This window comes from Canis lupus, chromosome 20 (assembly GCF_003254725.2).
Source record: "Canis lupus dingo isolate Sandy chromosome 20, ASM325472v2, whole genome shotgun sequence".
Classification (NCBI taxonomy): Eukaryota; Metazoa; Chordata; class Mammalia; order Carnivora; family Canidae; genus Canis; species Canis lupus.
In genome coordinates this window covers 51,592,294-51,613,751 of record NC_064262.1, presented here as the reverse complement: position 1 = coordinate 51,613,751, position 21,458 = coordinate 51,592,294, and the positions used below count along the sequence as shown (strand labels likewise).

Here is a 21,458-nt window from a genome sequence, read left to right as displayed (position 1 = left end):
TGACCCATTAATTTACTAGTGGTTGCAAAATGGTTACTTTCTGACTCTAGCATTTTTCTTTATAATAAATGAAGCTTCTTGTAAAGCTTGTATGATTCTTCTGTAAAGAACTTTAACTCACACAATAGGGATATATGCTTGATTTTTTCCTTATAGAATTTTCAGAATCAGAAGCTGATATCCTGGCCTCCTCCAATTCTGACCATTAGGGTTTTTTTTTTAAATATCATTATGAATTCATGATTTTGTTTCGATTTGATGATTTCAACAGACTGCAGCCATTATTTATCAAATTGTTCCATCCTAAGAGGGGAACTCTTTTAAAAAAATTTTCTCCATGTCTTTTTGACACAACCCCATTAGCCTTTGCTGGGTCTCTTGCTTTCTGTTATAAGATGTTCCAAACTCAGCTTGAACATTTCATGTTCTACACTGGACTGAGCTATTTCTCAAAAGGGTCCTGATTTCTTTTATGGGAAGACTACTGACATTTAGAGGCATATTGGGGGATCCCTGGGTGGCGCAGCGGTTTGGCGCCTGCCTTTGGCCCAGGGCGCGATCCTGGAGATCCGGGATCGAATCCCACGTCGGGCTCCCGGTGCATGGAGCCTGCTTCTCCCTCTGCCTGTGTCTCTGCCTCTCTCTCTCTCTCTGTGTGACTATCATAAATAAATAAAAATTAAAAAAAAAATAGAGGCATATTGGTAGGAGAGTGGCTCATTGCTCTTCACAATGCCTATTGATTGTAGACATTTTTAGTAGTTCCGTCTAGAAAAAAGTTCAAAAACTAAAAATAAGTGCATCTTATATTTCTAATTCCTAGCTGTTCTTGGATAGGGAGATAAAATCCGAACAGTGTACTATACAGTGGGTATGTATGTGTGCATGTGTATGTGTGTGAGTGTGGTCTGTCTGAAGCTAGTATGAGGAAGCTTCTAGGTTGTAAGTGGTGAATATTTGTCAAGCCTGGACTCTCCTGGCTTCTTTCTTCTCTAGGTCTGCTTGCTCAGAACCTTGTCTGGTAAGGCGGGAGACATACAAGAGGAAGAATGGCTGCCAGATTGCTGACAACCTGGTCACAGGTACTGAGGAAATTATTCTGTTTCCAAAAAACATTGCTGTTCCCAAAGGACACATCTCTTGCCCATGACCCACAGCTTCAACTGAGCTGGCCTCAGGCTTCCCCAGTTCTTTGGGGTTCTTAGAATGAGACAAAGAATCCCTAAGACAGGCTTCTATTACTATAATATTTGTTGATTTCTTTTTTTCCAGATCTTCCTCCAGGTTAAGTATTTGTTCCATATTCTGCTGGATGCTATGAAGGAAAAGAGATTTTTTTCACTAGGAAAATCATCCATTCATTTTTCAAGTATTTTTCTCATCCTGTAGTACAGTCAATCTATACTTGGTCTTGACTAAGACTGGAAGAGGCCTCGAAACCTAGTGGTGGAAAGATCAGATAAACCATGTATTAGACAAGCTACTAAAAACATGAGTCTGGATGAGATGGTCCAGGCAGGGAGAGTGAAAGAACTGAGCCTTGGTTCAGATAATGAAATCTATGTGTTGGTCTCCTTCCCCATTGCTGGCAGCCTCCCCTACCATTCCTTTGCTACATTGTTGGAAATGAGCCTTGGCTGAGCCAGAATGTTTGTGATGTTTCAGGATTCCGTGACCTTTGAGGAAGTGGTGGTGGACTTCTCTCAGGAGGAGTGGGCACTGCTGGACCATGCTCAGAAAATCCTGTACAGAGATGTGATGCTGGAGAACTTTAGGAACCTAGCCTCTCTGGGTAAGATTGGCCTCATTAATTTTCTCATTTCTTCATGCAGCAGACAGTCCTTCCTGACATACCATGTTCTAGGATTTGTGAAAAGAATGGTAATACATGACAAACATAAAATGAATGGCGCCTGTCCTTGTAGAGCAGTCTTATGGCTTCCTGTAAAAAATCGACTGATTTCATTTTTCATTATTATTACAAGATTTAGGTAATTTGCCATATGTTTCTGCTCTTGGGCTTGGATTTCAAGGGTCAGTTCTCTATGAACAGGGCATACATAGGTATATCTGTGAACAGATACGTAGATACCTGTTTTGGGGACCTTGTAAAAGATCTGATTCTTGGGTCACTCCTGAAGTTGTATTTGCCTATCTTCCTCAGTATCAAAGTATTGGAATCAGTTTTGTGGACAGATTTCTTATCTCCTTCACAGTTCCTCCACCTCACACATCTTTCTCCATGAGCAGGGTATCCTCTCTGCAAACACAGTCTGATCACGGAGGTGGAGCAGGAAGCACTGGGTCCAGAGGAGGGGGGAATTGTCCAAAGTGCCTGTACAGGTGAGCCCCAGGCAAAAAGGAGTCATTACATGGAGGAGCCATGGTGAGGGATGATCCATTTGGGAGCGTCGGTTTTGGGATAAAGAGGCCATTACTTGAGCTTTCCATCTTGCCATTCATTCACATTTTCCTGTGGTTTCAGAGAAAAGGCTGTTTTAATTCCACTTTCAATTTGATATTTCCTTGAATACTTTTTGTTCCATTCTCCCTACTTTACTTTCCAGGTAATACACTCTAGTATCTCAAACCTTCAGAATCCTTTCCCATTTCCATTGCTTGTTCCTATCATTGTCATCTTCTCCCAGAGCCACATTCCTAGAACAGTTCCTCTCATCACACGTTACATCTTCTCTTTCATCATTTCCCTTCTGTATTTAATGTTACTGAAAACAAATCCATAGGGTGCCTACCTCCTTTTTTCTGTTATCCCTATTTTTTATCCCAATAGTTATAAAAATTTTCAATTTCAGATTGGAATATACAACTGAAATCAAAAGATGGAATTCCTATGCAGAATGTTCCTGGGGAAAAAACTTGCAATGGCATAAAAACGGTAAGATTCAGTAGGAATAATTCCTGTTTTTTTACAGTAGAAGTCTGTGAATGCCATTGAGTTAAAGCACCAGCTTCCAAATGAGGGGAGGCAGTGAAGCGTGGCATTTGCTCACCAGGAAGCTGTTTCAGGAGAGTCTTCCTGAATCTCATAAAATTAGGGAAATCTCTAAACCAAGCCCAACACTTTCTGCCTCACAAAGAATACCAAAAAGTAAACATTATTTAAATGTGATTCCAGGGATGGTTGGGTGGGTCAGTGGTTTAGCGTCTGCCTTCAGCCCAGGGCATGATCCTGGAGTCCCCGGATCGAGTCCTACATCAGGCTCCCTGCGAGGAACCTGCTTCTCCCTCTGCCTTTGTCTCTGCCCCCCTCTCTCTCTAATAGGAAAAAAAAAAAATCACATACATACCACGAAAATAGTAAAAATGTCAGTTGTAATCATGTACTTCCTATGTATGGCAGATTGCACATGAAGAATTCTCATGAGTATAAAGAAAGTGATAAGGTCTTTAGTCACCACTTACTCCTTGCTCTGCAGGCACTAACTCAACCTGGTAAGAAACCCTTGGAATTTGATCATTGTGGAAAATTCTTCAGAAAGAACTATCGCTTTACGTGTACAAGATATTGTGAGAGAGAGAAATGCTACAAATATAAAGAATATGGGAAAGACCTTGGCCATCCCTCAACTCTTAGCAGTCATGTAAGTACTCACAGTGGAGAGAAAGCTCTTGAATTTAATGATCATGGCAAATCTTTCAACCAAGAGGGATCCCTTAGGAAACACTTAAGGACTCTCACAGGAGAGAAATTTCACACGTGTAGTCAGTGTCTTATGTCCTTCAGCTTACATCCTTCCTTTTCAGTACATGTGCAAATACCTACTGGAGAGGAACTCTGTGATTGCAGTGATTATGGAGAAAGAGCTTCCCATAGTGTCCACAAAACAATGTGTACCATGGAGGAAAGCTCAGAATGTAATGAGCATGGGAAGGTGTTCGCCAGCCCCTTGTCCCTTCAGAAATGTGTGAGACCTCATGCCGGAGAGAAGCCTTACGAATGTAGTGACTGTGGGAAAGCCTTCATTTTTCAGTCCTCCCTTAAAAAGCATGTGAGATCTCACACTGGAGAGAAACCTTATGAGTGTAATCACTGTGGAAAATCCTTCAGCCAGAGCTCTCATCTTAATGTGCACAAAAGGACTCACACTGGAGAGAAACCCTATGACTGTAAGGAATGTGGCAAGGCTTTCACTGTTCCTTCATCCCTTCAGAAGCATATGAGAACCCACACTGGAGAGAAGCCCTATGAATGCAGTGACTGTGGGAAAGCCTTCATTGACCAGTCATCCCTTAAGAAACATACACGGTCTCACACTGGAGAGAAACCTTATGAGTGTAGTCAGTGTGGAAAATCCTTCAGCACAGGCTCTTACCTCATTGTGCACAAGAGAACTCACACTGGAGAGAAAACCTATGAGTGTAAAGAATGTGGGAAGGCCTTTAGGAATTCTTCCTGCTTAAGAGTACATGTGAGAACTCACACAGGAGAGAAGCCCTATCAGTGTGTTCAGTGTGGGAAGGCATTCAGCACCAGCACTAATCTTATAATGCACAAACGAATACATACTGGGCAGAAAGTATGAATGAAATGACTAGAAGAAAGCCTTAACTAGGCCTTCACAACTCATTCTTCATTTTAGAACTCACACTGGAGAGCAGCCCTGTTGTGACTAATATAGAAAGCCTGCAGGCACAATTTTTGACTTATGCTACCCTGGGACCAATCTTACAAATGTTACCGTTCTGTGATTGTCTTTTATCAGTGAATGTTTCATCCTGAAAGTCTGTTAACCGATGAGTATTAAAAGTTATATGGCACTTAATCTACATCACAAAAGTTTTGATAAATAATATTTTTACCATGAATTTAGTACTAAATGTTGTCCAATCATCATCAAGATGTCTTGGACCTATAGGCTATTTAGAAATGTATTTTTTAATGTGCAGACTCTACATATTTTAGTTATTTTTTATAGATTCCTAATTTAATTACATTATACACAAATGTATGTTCTTCATGATACAGATTCTGTATGACATTATTCAAACAGAAAATTGTTGGAGACTTGATTGTGGTCTCAGATACAAGTATCTTCGATCCATTCCTCCCTCCCTTTCCTAAAAGTAACAAAACTACAACTGTGTTTAAGTTGGCAGTGTGGACAATTTTTTAAGGTCTCAACTTTCTTTGCCGCTGTGAATGCCCATGAGCCACTGGCTCTGTTCAGTGAGAAACAGGCAAAGGTGACTGCTTGTGGGCTCTAAAGAAGCCCATGGCAATGGGAGTGTCTTGTCTGGCATTTTTGCTTCACCATTTGCCCTGTGGTCTCATCTCATTTTCTCTCCTAGAAAACAGACCAAGAGGATCATAGTCAGAAGCTACTGATTATACAACAGGGACATACAGTATTATTTGGTTGTACCAACTCTGTGTTGCTTATTTCTGGGCTTCATGTAACAAGAGAAAAATAAACTCCTTAACTGATGCAAACCACTCTGGAGGGAAGATTCTGTTACAAGGGATTTCAGTTAACTGATAATCTCTCATATGTGGTCAAGTTTTGTGAATCCTTTAAGTATGGTTGAAAACAATGCCTGTTCTGTAATTATTTGGTATAATCAGTTCTCATTGTGTCTGATGGATGATCTTACTGTTCTTAAAATTTGTATCATTACAAACCTTCTTTCATTTGTCCTTTATTGAAAGCGGTATGTTAAGATGTGTCACTATTACTGTGGATGGTCAGATTGTTTTTTTTTTTTAATTCTCATTTGTTTTACCTTGAGTCACTATAGCTAGAAGCATATAAATGTTGTCATTTTATATTTCTGATAAATTGTCCTTTCATTCTTTATTTAAAGATTTATTTATAAAAAATAACAATTAAAATTAAAAAAATAAAGATTTATTTATTTGAGAGACAGAGAGTGCACAAGCAGGGGGAGAGGGAGAAGCAGACCCCCCACCCCCACTGAGCTGGGAACCTGTTAAAGGGCTTGATCCCAGGACCCTTAGCCCAAGGCAGATGCTTAACTGACTGAGCCACCCAGGTGCCCCTGTCCTTTCATTCTTAAATAGTGCCCATTTTTCTTCCCTAATAATGTTATAATTCACTTGGTATTAATGTGAATTATTGACCTAGCCGATAACATTTTCTCCTTACCAGTATGTAAGGACAACCAGAAACAACTTACCTTTCCTCAGCACTATGTGGTGGTGGTCCCTGAAACACCAAAGGGGGATCTCCTCAGCCAGTACATCTCCTATGGAGGACGAAGAGATCAGGAGGTCCTCAGCACCCTTCCCTGCCAAAGACAACAGCAGCCCTCACATATGTCTCTGTTGTTCCTTGCTTCATTTCTGTCATGATTTGTTCCTCTGCCAATCTGGTGGGATATGAGGGATCTCACCCATGAATGAGATAAATGTTTAATGAAAGAGGGAAAAGAGTAAGAACATTTTTTTCCCTGCTCCCCCTAAGAAAGCTCAGGAGGGGGATCCCTGGGTGGCGCAGCGGTTTGGCGCCTGCCTTTGGCCCAGGGCGCGATCCCGGAGACCCGGGATCGAATCCCACATCGGGCTCCCGGTGCATGGAGCCTGCTTCTCCCTCTGCCTGTGTCTCTGCCTCTCTCTCTTTCTCTCTGTGTGACTATCATAAATAAATAAAAATTAAAATAAAATAAAATAAAATAAAGATCTTATCTATAAAAAAAAAAAAAAAGAAAGCTCAGGAGGTTTCTCAACTCAATAAAGTTTGTCTCCTGGTCAATGAGCATGGGCTCTCTTGAGTGCCACTACCTATCAACTTCTAAGAGCATCTTCTTGAAAACCAAATGTTATAAAATTGGGATTCCCCTATACTGCTCTCTTGAAAAGAGACTGTAGTCCCTCTGCGGTTGAAAGGGACAGTCTAGAAATAGAGGCCATAGCAAAGGGCCACTCAGGATAATCAGGAACTTATAGGTAAATATGTAAAAAAAAAAAAAAAAATGGGGAAAGATAAGAGACCAAAAGAAAAAAAGTATAGCAGCAGGATTACCAAGTAATCCCTCCCTTCCCAAAGAACGAGAACTTTAAATTTTATGTATCAAATATTCGTTGGGTCTAAGAAATATGTTAGTCTTCAGTTGCTTACTGATTTAAAAACAATAATGAGGGGTGCCTGCGTGGATCAGAAGTTGAGCATCTACCTTTGGCTCAGGGCATGATCCCAGTCCTGGGATTGAGTCCCACATCAGGTTCCCTGCAAGGAGCCTGCTTCTCCCTCTGTGTCTCTGCCTCTCTCTTTGTGTCTCTCATGAACAAATAAATAAAATCTCAAAAAAAGACAATAATGAAAAATAAACCCATATATATAGTGAAGAAAATAAAAGGTAAAGTAAGTTATATACATATGTAATATTTAACATAATGTATATATGTAAATTATAAATATACACACAAAACTATATTTTAAAAAGATCCATAATTTGGGCCAGTTGAAAACCTAGTTTATGTATTCAAGTTTAAAACTTACATAAAAATTTTTACATATAATTATCATATATATAAAAATGTAACAACTTATATATGAAAATATTTACTTATCAAAAAGATAAGAGTGGCACCAGTGCTTTTGTGCCTCCACAATGTAAGTTCTAAATTAAACTTAACTTTGCTAAACTATACTAATTGACAAGGCTTCAAAATTGTAATCAATACCAGGGTTCAAATTATGGCTATATCTAAGAACCCCACTAAATTTAAACATTACTTCTCCTATAATCAATAAAAAATAATTAAAATAGAGGAAAACAGGTGTACTTCCCTGCAATTGTAGTCATGTCTAAATTTCCCATAGCTATTGTACCCATTACCCTAAAATATCCCATCTTAAGCACAAATGCCCTGATAATGATGAAAAATAAATTTAAAGGTCTTTGCCTTTATTCCTTGATAAAATGTGATTCTGTGGACACTTAGAATAATTAATATGGCTCAGTATGTGTTAAAACTGGCCTTCAGAGGAAAGACTATCCATTGGAAGAAAGACAGTCTCTTCAATAAATGGTGCTGGGAAAATTGGACATCCACATGCAGAAGAATGAAACTAGACCATTCTCTTACACCATACACAAAGAAAAACTCAAAATGGATGAAAGATCTAAATGTGAGACAAGATTCCATCAAAATCCTAGAGGAGAACACAGGCAACACCCTTTTTGAACTTGGCCACAGTAACTTCTTGCAAGATACATCCACGAAGGCAAAAGAAACAAAAGCAAAAATGAACTATTGGGACTTCATCAAGATAAGAAGCTTTTGCACAGCAAAGGATACAGTCAACAAAACTAAAAGACAACCTACAGAATGGGAGAAGATATTTGCAAATGATGTATCAGATAAAGGGCTAGGTTCCCAGATCTATAAAGAACTTATTAAACTCAACACCAAAGAAACAAACAATCCCATCATGAAATGGGCAAAAGACATGAAGAGAAATCTCACAGAGGAAGACATAGACATGGCCAACAGGCACATGGAAAAATGCTCCACATCACTGGCCATCAGGGAAATACAAATCAAAACCACAATGAGATACCACCTCACACCAGTGAGAATGGGGAAAATTAACAAGGCAGGAAACAACAAATGTTGGAGAGGATGCGGAGAAAGGGGAACCCTCTTGCATTGTTGGTGGGAATGTGAGCTGGTGCAGTCACTCTGGAAAACTGTGTGGAGGTTCCTCAAAGAGTTAAAAATAGACCTGCCCTACGGCCCAGCAATTGCACTGTTGGGGATTTACCCCAAAGATTCAGATGCAATGAAACGCCAGGACACCTGCACCCCGATGTTTATAGCAGCAATGTCCACAATAGCCAAACTGTGGAAGGAGCCTCGGTGTCCATCGAAAGATGAATGGATAAAGAAGATGTGGTTTATGTATACAATGGAATATTACTCAGCCATTAGAAACGACAAATACCCACCATTTGCTTCAACGTGGATGGAACTGGTATTATGCTGAGTGAAGTAAGTCAATCGGAGAAGGACAAACAGTGTATGTTCTCATTCATTTGGGGAATATAAAAAATAGTGAAAGGGAATATAAGGGAAGGGAGAAGAAATGTGTGGGAAATATCAGAAAGGGAGACAGAACATAAAGACTCCTAACTCTGGGAAACGAACTAGGGGTGGTGGAAGGGGAGGAGGGCGGGGGGTGGGGGTGAGTGGGTGACGGGCACTGAGGGGGACACTTGATGGGATGAGCACTGGGTGTTATTCTGTATGTTGGTAAATTGAACACCAATAAAAAATTATTTTATTAAAAAAAAAATAAAACTGGCCTTCATGATTTGAAACTTATATAAACATAACTAATAAAAAAAGGTGCTTATTTCTACTGCTTCTCTTCATAATTTAATTTTGCCTGTTTCAAAAATTGAGAACAAATAACTATATCTATCTTTTGGTATTAACTGAGTAAAGAGCAGTTAAGAGTTCCTGGACTGTGCAAACAGCACTGCTAACCATATGTGATGAAGCACTGGAATGTTAATGCTTTCCCTCTCTTTATACTGTATACAAAAACTAATGGAACAAAGATGAACCATTGAAACAAAATTGCAAAATTCCTAAAAGAAAGCATAAGAGGAATGCTTCATGACATTGAATTTGGCAATGGTTTTCTTAGACGTGATACCGAAAGCACCTTGCAATCAAAAAACAGATTGTACCTTATCAAAATTAAGATCTTTTGTATCTTCAGAGATCAGTTATCAACATTAAAATGCTTTTGTACTCCAAAGGACACATCAAGAAAGTGAAAGACAACTCATGGAATGGGAGAAAATATTTGCAATTCATAATGCAAAAAGGAACTTCAATACAGAATATACAAAGAAATCTTGCTAGTCAATACTAAAAAGACAAATAATGCAATTTTTAAATGGACAAGAGATTTGGAGATACATTTCTCCATGGACAAACAAATAGCAACAAATATAAGAAAAGATACTAGCCCTCAACATCAGTGGTCAGTAGAAAATTGCAAACCCAAATCACAAGGAGATACCCCTTCTCACCACTTAGGATAGCTAATATATAAAAACAAAAATTAACAAGTGATATTGGGAAATAACTCTTACATTGATGGGTAGAATGTAAAATGGTGCAGCCACTTTGGAAAAGTCTGGTAGTCCTTCAAAGTGTCAAATACATAATTACTATATGGTCCAGCAATTCCACTCCTAGGTAGATACCTGTGGTAATTAATTTTATGTGTCAACTAGACTATGTCATGGAATACCTAGATATCTGGTTAAATGTAACATCTGGGTGTCTGTGAGCATGTTTCAGGAGATTATCATTTGAATCAATAGACTGAACATAGCATATCACCTTCCCCAGCATGGGTGGACATCATCCAATTGGATTTAAGAGTGTGAATGGAATAAAAAAGCAGAAGATTGAGTTCTTTTATTGTCTGATTGTTGAATTGGGATAGTGATCTCCTGCTCTTGGTACTCCTGGTTCTCGAGCTCTGAGACAGACGGAAATTTACACCTTTGGCAGCCTTGCTCTCAGGTGTTTGAATGGCACCACCTGCTTTCATAGGTCTCTCAACTGGGGATGGTAGATTGTGAGACATCTCAGCCTCCATGGCCACATAAGTGGTTCCTTATATAAAAGTCGTGTTGTGTGTGTATAAATACAAATAATGTATGTTATGTCCATTATATGTGTGTGTGTATAATAGATGTTTCTGGGTTTACCATAAAGTTCAGGGTTATATGTTCTATTTCTTTGGAGAACTCTGGCTAATACAATACCCAGGAAAGATTAAAATATGCACACACACAAAAATAAATGAATGTTCAGAGCAGCATTATTCGTAATACCCACAAAGTGTTAACAACCCAAATGTGCATCAACTGATAAATACGAAAATAACATGTAGTATATTCATACAATGGAGTATCATTCAGCAATAAAAAAGAATGATATGCACTACAGCACATATGAACCTTGAAAACATGCTAAGTGGGATCCCTGGGTGGCTCAGGGCGTGATCCTGGAGTTCCGGGATCGAGTCCCACGTGGGGCTTCCTGCATGGAGACTGCTTCTCCCTCTGCCTGTGTCTCTGCCTCTGTGTGTGTGGATGTGTGTCTCATGAATAAATAAAATCCTTAAAAAAAAAAAAGAAAACATGCTAAGTGAAAAGTTATTGGCAGAGGATTTTATGATTTCATTTACATGAAATGTTCAGACAAGGCAAATCCATAGAATCAGAAAATAATTCATGGATACACATTAAGAGAGGAGGGAAATGGGATTATGACAGCCAAAGAGTTCTTCTGGAGGGACAAAAATGGTTCTAAAATTGTGCTAGTTGCCCAACTCTGAAATTTTAAAAAGCATACACACACACGTTGAATATTAAAGTTTCAAATGCACAAATTGTAGGTTTTGTGAATTATAGCTCAATAAAGCTGTTCCAAAATAACACAAAAACCCCCCATGGTATAGCTGCATCATTAGAAGCATAAAAAAATGTGTCTCTGAAGCACCTAGAGCAGTAAGGTCCAATATATGTTAGCCGTCATTATATTTTTTAACACTACATACTAGAGCTATTATAATTTTTTAAAAGTTATGATATGGCATTAGTATTACTGACACATAAGAGTCTAGAAATTTATACCGGCACATATAGGAATTTATTTAATATAGATGTAATTTCACATGACCAGGTCAAAAGTTTACTGGTAAGTGGTACAACTGGCCCATCTTTTCTGGAGGAAATAAAATAATTAAAAAATAATAATAAATAAAATAAAATAAAATAAAATAAAATAAAATAAAAAATAAATAAAATAAAATAAAATAAAATAAAATAATAAATAAAATAAAAAATAAAATAATTGATCCACTACTTCACAGCACATGAAGTAAACTCTATGAGGAGTAAAGATTTAAATGTCTTTATGTTTTTAACTTTTTAAAAAATGTCTTTAATGTAAGAAGCAAATTCAGTGTACACAGTTTGAAGACATTTAAAGGCAAGGCAAGAAACATTTTTAAAAAACAATTTTTGGCTACATAAATTTAGTATTTTGTACAGCAACAGATGAAATATTAATGTAGCAAAAGTTATCAATTTAATAGATCCCATAAGATATATTTGATAATGCACATGAACATCTTATCTTAATAAAATTTCTTAAAATCCGGGTTTAGGGGCACCTGGTGGCTCAGTCAGTTGAGCATCTACCTTTGTCTCAGGTCATGATCCTAGGGTCCTGGGATCAAGCCCCACATCTGGCTCTCTGCTCAGTAGGGAGCCTGCTTCTCCCTCTCCCTCCCTCTGTTATTCCCTCCACTTGTGCCCTCTGACTCTGTCACATAAAATATTTTTAAAAAATAATATCAAATCAGGGTTTAAACACCCTTATTAATTTCACAAAAACCGTCCACTGAAAATCGCAGCAAACATGACTACTGGAGACACTTCAGATGTATTCCTGAGAAGTGAAGAATTCCTGGTCTATTAGTGCTATTTCAAAAATAAAAATACAAAGACAATTACACACTAGAAGGGGTGGCAAGGATATGTGCAGAAAACCATTAACTGAACATCCAAAGGAGTCACTTACTGGAGTTTAGCATGGCGCCCAAATAGAGAGAAGCTAGACCACTTTCAGGACTGGCGAGAATGTCAAGCACGGGAGACTCGTCTAAGGGCTCCAGGAACGAGGGGAGGAGGGGCCGCAGCCTTCCCTGCCTGCTGCGGGGTGCTCGCCCACCTGCGCGCTCGCCCTTCCAGCTTAAATACTCCGCATTCCTAACGGGCACTGGGTGTGTTCCCCATTCCAGCCACCTACCTCTCCGGCCCGCTCCATTCCTTGTATTTTTTTTAAAGATTTTATTTATTCATGAGAGACACAGACAATGGCACAGACACAGGCAGAGGGAGAAGCAGGCTCCCCGCAGGGAGCCCCACGCGGGACTCGGTCCAGGGTCTCCACGGTCACGCCCTGGGCCGAAGGCAGACAGACGCTCAACCGCCGAGCCACCCAGGCGGCCCGCTCCCCACCCCGCTCCATTCCAGGCCCCACCCGCGCCAGTCCCAGACCAGCCCACCCACATCCACACCGAAGGAAACCAGAACTTTCCCGCCTGAGGTGGTAGGACTAGAGACTCCACCGGAAAGCGGTGCCCCGCCCCTTCCGGCCTCAGGCAGGAAGCGGAAGTGGCGTCACGCACGCGCCAACGTCTTTTCCGCCTATGGCGCGGTTTCGCTTCGGCTGTGGCTCTGCGCAGGCCGGCTTTGGGAAGCCAAGGGGAGGGAAAGGGAAGAAGTTGCAAGAGTTTGTTCCAGGCCTCCCGGAGCCCTGCTGGGAGACCTAGCGCGTGGGGAGCCTGCAGGCTCGGTAGGTGGCGTGTGCCGCTCTTGATCTCGGGTGGTAAGTTCCAACCCCACCTTGGGTGTGGGGATGACTCAAAACAAAAAACAACTTTAGAAAAACAGGGACGCCCCGGTGGGTCAGCAGTTAAGCATCTGCCTTCGGCTCAGGTCGTGATCCTGGAGACCCGGGATCGAGTCCCGCATGGGGCTTCCCGCAGGGAACCTGCTTCTCCCTCTGCCTGTGTCTCTGGCTCTCTCTGTGTCTCTCATGAATAAATAAAATCTTTAAGAAAAGAAAAGAAAAAAATCCCTGGCTTGCACTGCCCTCGTGGGCTGGACGTGAATGGGGAAATGTAATGGGCGCTTTTGGGGGGTTGTATTGATGTAGTTTTTGAATGTAGGGGTGGGGTGAAGTCTGCCATGGCCAAGAAAGATTTCTTGAGAAGCGTTTGGTGCAAAATGGTGGTTTTATTAAAGCACATGAACTGGGCTGTGGACGGAAAGAGGTGCTGCAGCGGTGCTGTGAGGGGTAGCTGATGAAATACCTGGGAGCTGGGGAGGGAAGGAAAGGGAGGTGTCCAGAAGGACTTTCATAGGCTAAAGAGGACCCACAAGATACTGGAGGCTTTGCTGTTATCAGAGTAACATTTTCCCCTCTAGCAAGACATTGACATTAAGGTAGTTGGAAGTGTTCCTGGAGGAATATCACACATATCCCACCCGGGAGTGGGGGGTACCAGGAGCTTGCGGGGTGTCAGCTTCTGCTTTGTCCTCAGCTTGCCTTCTCCTCCTCCATCAGAACCACCCTTGCCTCCATGGATAAATCCCACTTGATCCATAGTATTAGACCCCTTTGATATGTTTCTAAATTTGGTTTGCTAATATTTCCTCGAGGATCTTTGTATCTGTTTGTTGGGGATAGTGGCCCCTTTTTTGGTGGTATATTTGGTTTTGGAATCAGGGTAATGCTGGCATCATAAAATAAGTGTGCAAGTGTTCTCCCCTATTTTTTGGAAGAGTTTGAGAAGGATTGGTGCTCATCTTTAAATGTTTGTTAGAATTCACCAGTGAAGACTTCTGGTCCTGGACCTTTTTTAGTGAGAGGTTTTTTATTCTTGATTCTCTTTAATGGCTCTGCTCAAATTTTCTGTCTCTTCATGATGAAGTCTTAGGAGGTTGTGTTTTTAGGAATTTATCCATTTTTTTACAGGTTGCCCTGTTTCTGTTTTTGTTTTTGATCTTTATGTACAGCTGTTTCCTTAGTAGTCCCTTAGGATCCTTACGTTTCTATGATATTGTGACACCTTCTCTTTTTTATTTAATCTTATCGTTTTTGTAAATAAAGTTTTATGGGGAAACAGCTATACCATTTTATTTACTAAGATCTTTTTTTAAAAAATGTATTTATTTATTTATTCATGAGAGACAGAGGCAGAAACACAGGCAGAAGGGAGAAGCAGGCTTCCCGTGGGAAGCCCAATGTGGGACTCGATCCCAGGACCCTGGGATCACAATCTGAGCCAAAAGCAGATGCTCAACCACTGAGCCACCTAGGTGTCCCTATTTACTAAGATCTATGGCTACTTCTACACTACTAAGGTAGAACTAATTCGAGACTTTTTGTCCAGCAAAGCAAAACATACTTCCTATTTGGTCCTTTTCAGACAGAGTTCACCAACCACTATTCTGGACCCATTACCAACTGTCAGGAGATAACAAATGGAGTAAGGAAGGAAGAAAAGTCATAAACATCAAAACACAAATAAATAACCTAACTTTACACCTCAAGAAACTTGAACAAATGAAACCCAAAAGTAGTAGAAGGAAGAAAGCAACAATGATCAGAAAGGAAATATTTCAGAGGCAAAAAAGGTAATAAAAATGATCAATAAAACTAAGAGCTGAATTTTTGAAATGATAAACAAAATAGACCTTCAGCAAAAAAGATAAAATTAAATATATAAAAGGAGGTGTCACAGTATCACAGAAATGTAAGGGTTGTGAGTTGAAGCCCCCTGTTAGGCATATGGTTTACTTAAAAAAAATATTCTGTGGAAGCATAAGGAACAAATTTCAATATTAACTGCAAGGCACTTGTTTTCAAAATATCCACCCCACCTTCTTCATGAGTGAGAATACTCAAATATATTTTTAGAAGTACAGTGCTTGGGCTTGGGGTTGTGCATTCGAGCCCCATGTTGGGCATAGTTCAGACACACACACATATAAATAATAAACAAAAATATTTATTCCTAAAAAATGCTCATTGAGACCATCTACACTGAATCACACTGGCCAGGGTAGGGGATGTAAAATAAGTCTTTCAGTTGTGGAGAGAGGATCTTGTGTCCCTCTCTCACCTGATCCTAGCCCATGAAATCTCAGGATGAAGCATGGGATGACGAATGGAGAAAAGGTGAAATTACACCTAGTAATATGAGACACCCTGTGAACACCACCCTACCAACTGGAGAGGCCCTTCTACTCAAGCTGTGCTGCAAGAAAGTGAGAATAATAGGCTCTTCTGCCCCTATATCCAGCACCACAGTCTGGCAAAATGACCCTATCATCTTTGTAGCTCAAGCAATAAGTGTCACGGTGATGAGGTCTGACTTTGTGCTTGTCATTCCATCCATGTGCTGTGAACACAGCCTCGGTGACACAAATTCACTTTTTTTTTTTAATAGAACGGGATGAAGGTAGGTGTTGCAGGTAGGAATGAATGAAAATTGAGAGTGGTCACTCCAACAGCCTCAATTTGGTTAATAAATTGTGTGGGTTGTATAAAAAAAAAAATCCAAATCAAGGTTCACAATCAATCCTGAATAGGAGAAGAATCACCTGTGCACCTTTCTCTCTTGCTCTCATTCCCTTTTTTACCTGGGAAGAATGCAAGTCCCTGATCACTCTTTCTCTGGGCCATTTGTTAGATGTACCTTTGCAGTGAGGAACCTTGAAAAGATGAGATCTCTCTCATTGAGAAAACGGAGTTTTGCTTACTACTTTAAATAAAGTAGGTTCTACAAGCTCAGCATTCCTCACCTTCAGTACCCAGGGTGTATGGGGACACCCATGTGGACCCTTTGGAACTCCTGAGAGACATGGAGACAAAGGGAGCCAATTCACACATGCTGAGGCTCATGCTGCTGGGTATACCACGAGTCAGTTATGGCCTTTGTCTCTGATGTCCGTTCTCAGCTCCTCTGCCAACATCCATGAGATAGTGACAAGCTAACTTAAGACCTTGAAAGGGAATATCAAATCACACATTCAAGAATTCTGGCTATGGGAATGACATGTTAATAGAGTCATGGATTTCTGGGAGAGGGAGAACAATGGTGGCCAGGCTGTGTGTGAAGACATGAGTATCTGCAATACAGTAATGCAATTTCTTGCCCAAGAGGTTTCCTTGTGATAAAAGCAAGAAGGGAATAGGGCCCCTACTCTCCTTATTCATGAAGTTGGTTTTGTTTTTTTTTTGTTTTTTTTTAAGATTTTATTTATTTACTCATGAGAGGCAGAGACACAGGCAGAGGGAGAAGCAGGCTCCCCGCAAGGAGTCTGATGCAGGACTCGATCCTCCACCCCGGGATCAGGACCTGAGCCAAAGGATGACCCTCAACTGCAGAGCCATCCAGGCATCCCAAAGTTGGTCAAATACTATAGAGTAGTTACATCAGCTTGTTTTTCCTTAATTTGTTCATCTTCCTGTACGTTTTGTGATAGTCTCCTTTTTTACATACTATATGTGGAGTTTATCTATTTGAAACCACATTTTAAAATCCTTTTCTTTCATTTGGAACATTAGTCCATAATAAAATGTAACTACTAATAAATGGGGATTTATGGCTAGCATCTTATTTTTTTTCAGTGTTTATCTCTTCCTAACTCATAAACTAGTATATTGATTGCCTCTATTCCATCAACCTTATATCTAGGCTTTATTTCCTTTTTGTTTGTTTATGTTGGACACAATGGTAAACTCTAATCATTGATTCCTTGTTTTCAGTGTAATGATATTTTGTATATTTTTCATATTTTTATTCTTGTTTTGTGAGCACTGACGCTGGGCATTCTTCACTTATTCAGAAATGGTTCTCAGGTTACTTTGTCAATCATGTTTGCTGTGATTTTGAGTGGCTTGTCTTTGTACAGTTAATAAAGATCTTTTAAAACATATATCATCAAGACTACTCATGATCATCATTAAATGTTTGGTATGCATCTATTGATATCTTTTTTGCTACATTAGTGTTTCATGTTTTATTGCACAAATCTTTATGTAGGCAAAAAAGTGTTTTCTTTTCTTTTTTTTTTTTTTTTTTTTAACACTTACACCCTAACAGTGCTTTCTTTACGCTGGGCACTGTCCTAAGCACTTTACTTATTTTTTTTTTAAGATTTTATTTATTTATTCATGAGAATGCACAGAGAGGAGAGAGAGAGAGGCAGAGACACAGGCAGAGGGAGAAGCAGGCTCCATGCACCGGGAGCCCGACGTGGGATTCGATCCCGGGTCCCCAGGATCGCGCCCCGGGCCAAAGGCAGGCGCAAACCACTGCGCCACCCAGGGATCCCCTGTTTTCAAAATTATATCTGAAGGGGTGCCTGGGTGGTGAAGTCAGTTGTCTGCCCACCTCTTGGTTTCAGCTCAAATCCTGATCTCAGGATCATGAGATCAAGCCGCATGTAGGGCTCAGCACTCAACACAGTCTGCTTGGGACTCTTTCTACCTCCTCCACCCTGTGTGCTCTCTCTCAAATAAATTTTAAAAAATAAAAACTGTATCTGGATTTCCCAATATGTTTTAAAAAAATCCCTTCAAACTCTCAATTATATACAAATTTTATAGTTTATTTCTTAAATATAATCCATTTAAAAACACTGAAATCATTAATCCTCATAGGATATATTTTAACATGTGGGGTAAGGTGGTGGATCCAATCACTTCTTTTCCCCAGAAAAGATGGCCAATTGATACAGTACCAATTACAAATTACTCTTTTTTTCTTTCTTTCTTTTTTTTTTTTTTTGGTGTCTGATCTTATTTATTTTGTCACTCTTAGAAAATCTCATTTTTGACTGGACTCAGACTTAGAGGTAGAAGCTCTCAGAGAGGACAGCCTCCGTCTCTTGGCAGTCTGTTCCTGGCGTTTTTCTTTGGCCTCCTTCATTCTCTTGGCCAAAAGTTTAGCATATTCTGCAGCCTCTTCCTTATTTTTCTTAGTACGCTGTTTCTTCAAAGCAATACGCTGACGTTTGTGTTGGAGGACACGTGGAGTAACAAGACGCTGAATCTTGGGTGCTTTGGTTCTAGGTTTCTTACCTTCTTTGTTTAGGGGCTTTCTAACAACATACTGGCGGACATCGTCTTCTTTCGACAGATTAAAAAGCTTTCGGATTCTGCTGGCTCTTTTGGGCCCCAGGCGACGAGGCACAGTAGTATCCGTGAGTCCAGGAATATCCTTCTCCCCTTTTTTCACAATAACCAAATTGAGAACACTGAGATTGGCATCCACAATGCAACCCCGAACAGATTTGCGCTTCCTAGCTCCAGTCCTCCTGGGTCGGTAGCAGGAATGCCCCTTACTCAGCAGCAGGCGGACGCGGCCGTGGGTCAAGACACCCTGCTTCATGGGGAAGCCTTGTTTGTCATTGCCACCACTGATTCGCACCACGTAACCCTTCCATTCCTCGCCCAGAGCATCGGCAGCAACTTCTGTGGCCATACGCTTCTCATAAAAGGTACGCAGTTTGCGCTCATCATCCACTTCAATGAGTTTCTGGCAGCCAGTAGCTGGGAAAGAGATGTTCAGCTTCATCCTGAAGCGGCCTACCTCCTCGGAGGCGCCACGAAAAAGCTACAAATTACTCTTGACCTACAGATTCGAAATTCCACCTTTATTAAACAATAAATCCCTGTATCAGTCTCTAGACGCTTCTGCACTAGTGTTGCATTTGCGTATGTTCATATCAGTTTTTAGTGTCATAAAAATCAGTATTTAGCGGTGAATATATAAAATTTGGTAATGTTTTCTGTGTTTACCACTGTAGGTGCTCAGCTTGGGGGTACTTCCATTGGTAATTATCATGTTTATCTAATTTTGTGATTATTGCCTCTTTGCTTTATATCTGCGCATCTGAGTAATTACTCTTCCAGTTTTTACAGTGTCACATCAGTACAGTAAGTCCTGTATCTGTCAGCTTAGTTTAGGCTGCTTAATGGTATGCTGGCTGTGTCTGCAGGCAATTGGGCTTGTCACTTGTGTCTCTGTAATTGAAGGAACAAACATCTCTTTCAGACTGTATAGACTGTTTTCATGGATAAACATGGTCTCATGTTGGGTTCATGGACTGATAGGTTTTGCCTCTGGAACCATAGTCATGTGGGGTTGAGGCCAGGTCATATGGCTGCTGCTGGGTCTGCTCTGGAGTCCATGGTACACAATCTTGTTACCAGGGCAACTGACCTCGTCTGGACCTTGGTCAGTAGAGCTGACACTAAGAAACGGGATCAGTTAAAGGTCCAAAGACAGCAGTAATATTTCTGATTGTGTGGATAGGTAGGGCTCCTAACATGTCACTTGGCAGGCATAAATGGCCCCAGATCACAACTGAGAGGGACTGGAGCCATCATAAAGCTAACTTAGGGCTTATTACATTCATGACCCAAATTCTGCAGGTGTGTCTCAGAGGGCACCAATGGACAAGTCTTCCCGAGTGCCTAGGTGAAAAGGATTCCTCCTATTTTGTGGATATGTCTGAAGCTGGGTTGTGGGCTGCTTCAAGATCAGCAGGGAGACCAAAGCAAGCCAGCCTGCCTCCAGGGACACAGATGGACACACCTTCTGACTTCCTTTGTGGGGATGACCACAACTGAGAGGCTGGAGCTGGGTCACAGGATGGTTGCTCCTAGTCTGCATCTCAGAGGCCTATTATCTGAGAGGCATGAGTGGATGGGTCTTTCTGGGGCCTGGGTTGGTGCTGGTGCCAAGGCCAAATGGGGCTGTAGCCAAGTCTAGATGGGTAAATGGCTGTTTCCAGGTGTATAGCTGGGACCAGTCAGCGAGCTGGCCATCTGGGTATAGGTCTGCCTTCTCAAAATCAGCCTCGTTTGTGGGCTCTACTGGGGTTTTGAGTTTCCGACCTGGATTTCAAAACTGCTGCAATGGCACTTTTGTTCATGGAAGGCTGCCTAATTATTGTTGCTGTGGAGGTATCCAACCTCATCTTCTCCTGTCTTGCTATTGCAGGAATTTCAGTGTATTCATCTTAAGGAAGTCCTAATTTATCATGTCACTAGATCAAAGCAAAAAGATGGCTAGGCCAGTAGTATCCAAAATGTATTTGATCACTTTTCATTCTTTGCTGCATATGGTGGCATATATATTGGGGAAGGGGAGAGAAGCAAACTAGAGAAGTGTGTCTTTGATTTATACTGGCACCAGAGCAGACCAATGAACACACCAGTACAACTGATATGAGATACTATTACCAATGAGGTGTTCTGTAGGTCCCTCAACTCACCGTTTTCAAGATTAAACTAATGTTTTATCCTCCCCCCAATTTTCTTTTTCCTCTTACTACCATCAGGGTAAAAGCTACCACCATCAACTCTAGCACCTATGGAATTGTTATCCGGTGGCTGCCAGTCAGACTGGTTTGGCCTCCTACACCATAATAGGCAATGTCTAAAATCATTTCTAGTTTTCACAACTATGTGCTAGCACCTAGTGGGTTGACATGAGGAATCTTTTGAAAGCCTACAATACATGGGACAGCCCTTACAACAAATCATTAAACATCAAAACATCAATATCAACATTTTGAGATCCTGGTCTACACTGTCGAGGGCTAATATTAAAATATTTCTCTAGGGGCACCTGGGTTGCTCAGCTGGTTAAGCGTCTACATTTGGCTCAGGTCATGGTGCTGGTGTGCTGGGATCCAGCCCTGCATTGGGCTCCCTTCTCAGCAGGAACCCTGCTTCTCCCTCTGCTGCTCCCCCTGCTTGTGCTCTCTTGCTCTAATAAGTAAAGTCTTAAATTTTTTTTCCTGAAAATTTTCAATTGTCCATTACATTATGGAATTAAAGATATCAGGAAGAA

General features: G+C 40.8%; 2 protein-coding genes and 1 long non-coding RNA gene across 4 annotated transcripts in view; 1 reads left to right on the top strand and 2 right to left on the bottom strand.

The window, feature by feature from the left end:
- The window catches only part of ZNF177 (zinc finger protein 177), a 29,565-nt gene extending 23,780 nt beyond the window's left edge, over positions 1-5,785 (top strand). Inside the window, exons 2-6 of one of the 2 annotated variants that reach the window (XM_035702772.2) lie at positions 997-1,082; positions 1,666-1,792; positions 2,251-2,343; positions 2,814-2,896; positions 3,438-5,785. In XM_035702772.2, the coding sequence (XP_035558665.1) occupies positions 1,050-1,082; positions 1,666-1,792; positions 2,251-2,343; positions 2,814-2,896; positions 3,438-4,544 (1,443 nt within the window). In that variant the 5' untranslated portion in view covers positions 997-1,049 and the 3' untranslated portion in view covers positions 4,545-5,785. The remainder of the gene's footprint in view (positions 1-996; positions 1,083-1,665; positions 1,793-2,250; positions 2,344-2,813; positions 2,897-3,437) is intronic. The other variant, XM_049098163.1, reaches the window with a different exon arrangement.
- On the bottom strand, positions 1,038-13,033 carry LOC112666475 (uncharacterized). The gene is made up of 3 exons (XR_003140867.3): positions 12,599-13,033; positions 6,157-6,267; positions 1,038-2,473 (listed from the first exon to the last, which is right to left on the bottom strand). It is a non-coding gene; the product is annotated as an uncharacterized LOC112666475 (long non-coding RNA).
- A 4,893-nt stretch (positions 13,034-17,926) lies between these two features.
- LOC112666468 (40S ribosomal protein S6-like) lies at positions 17,927-21,455 on the bottom strand. The gene has a single exon (XM_049098165.1). It carries the CDS (start codon positions 19,170-19,172, stop codon positions 18,423-18,425), a length of 750 nt encoding a protein of 249 aa, XP_048954122.1. The 5' UTR covers positions 19,173-21,455; the 3' UTR covers positions 17,927-18,422.
- Between the last annotated feature and the right edge of the window lie 3 nt (positions 21,456-21,458).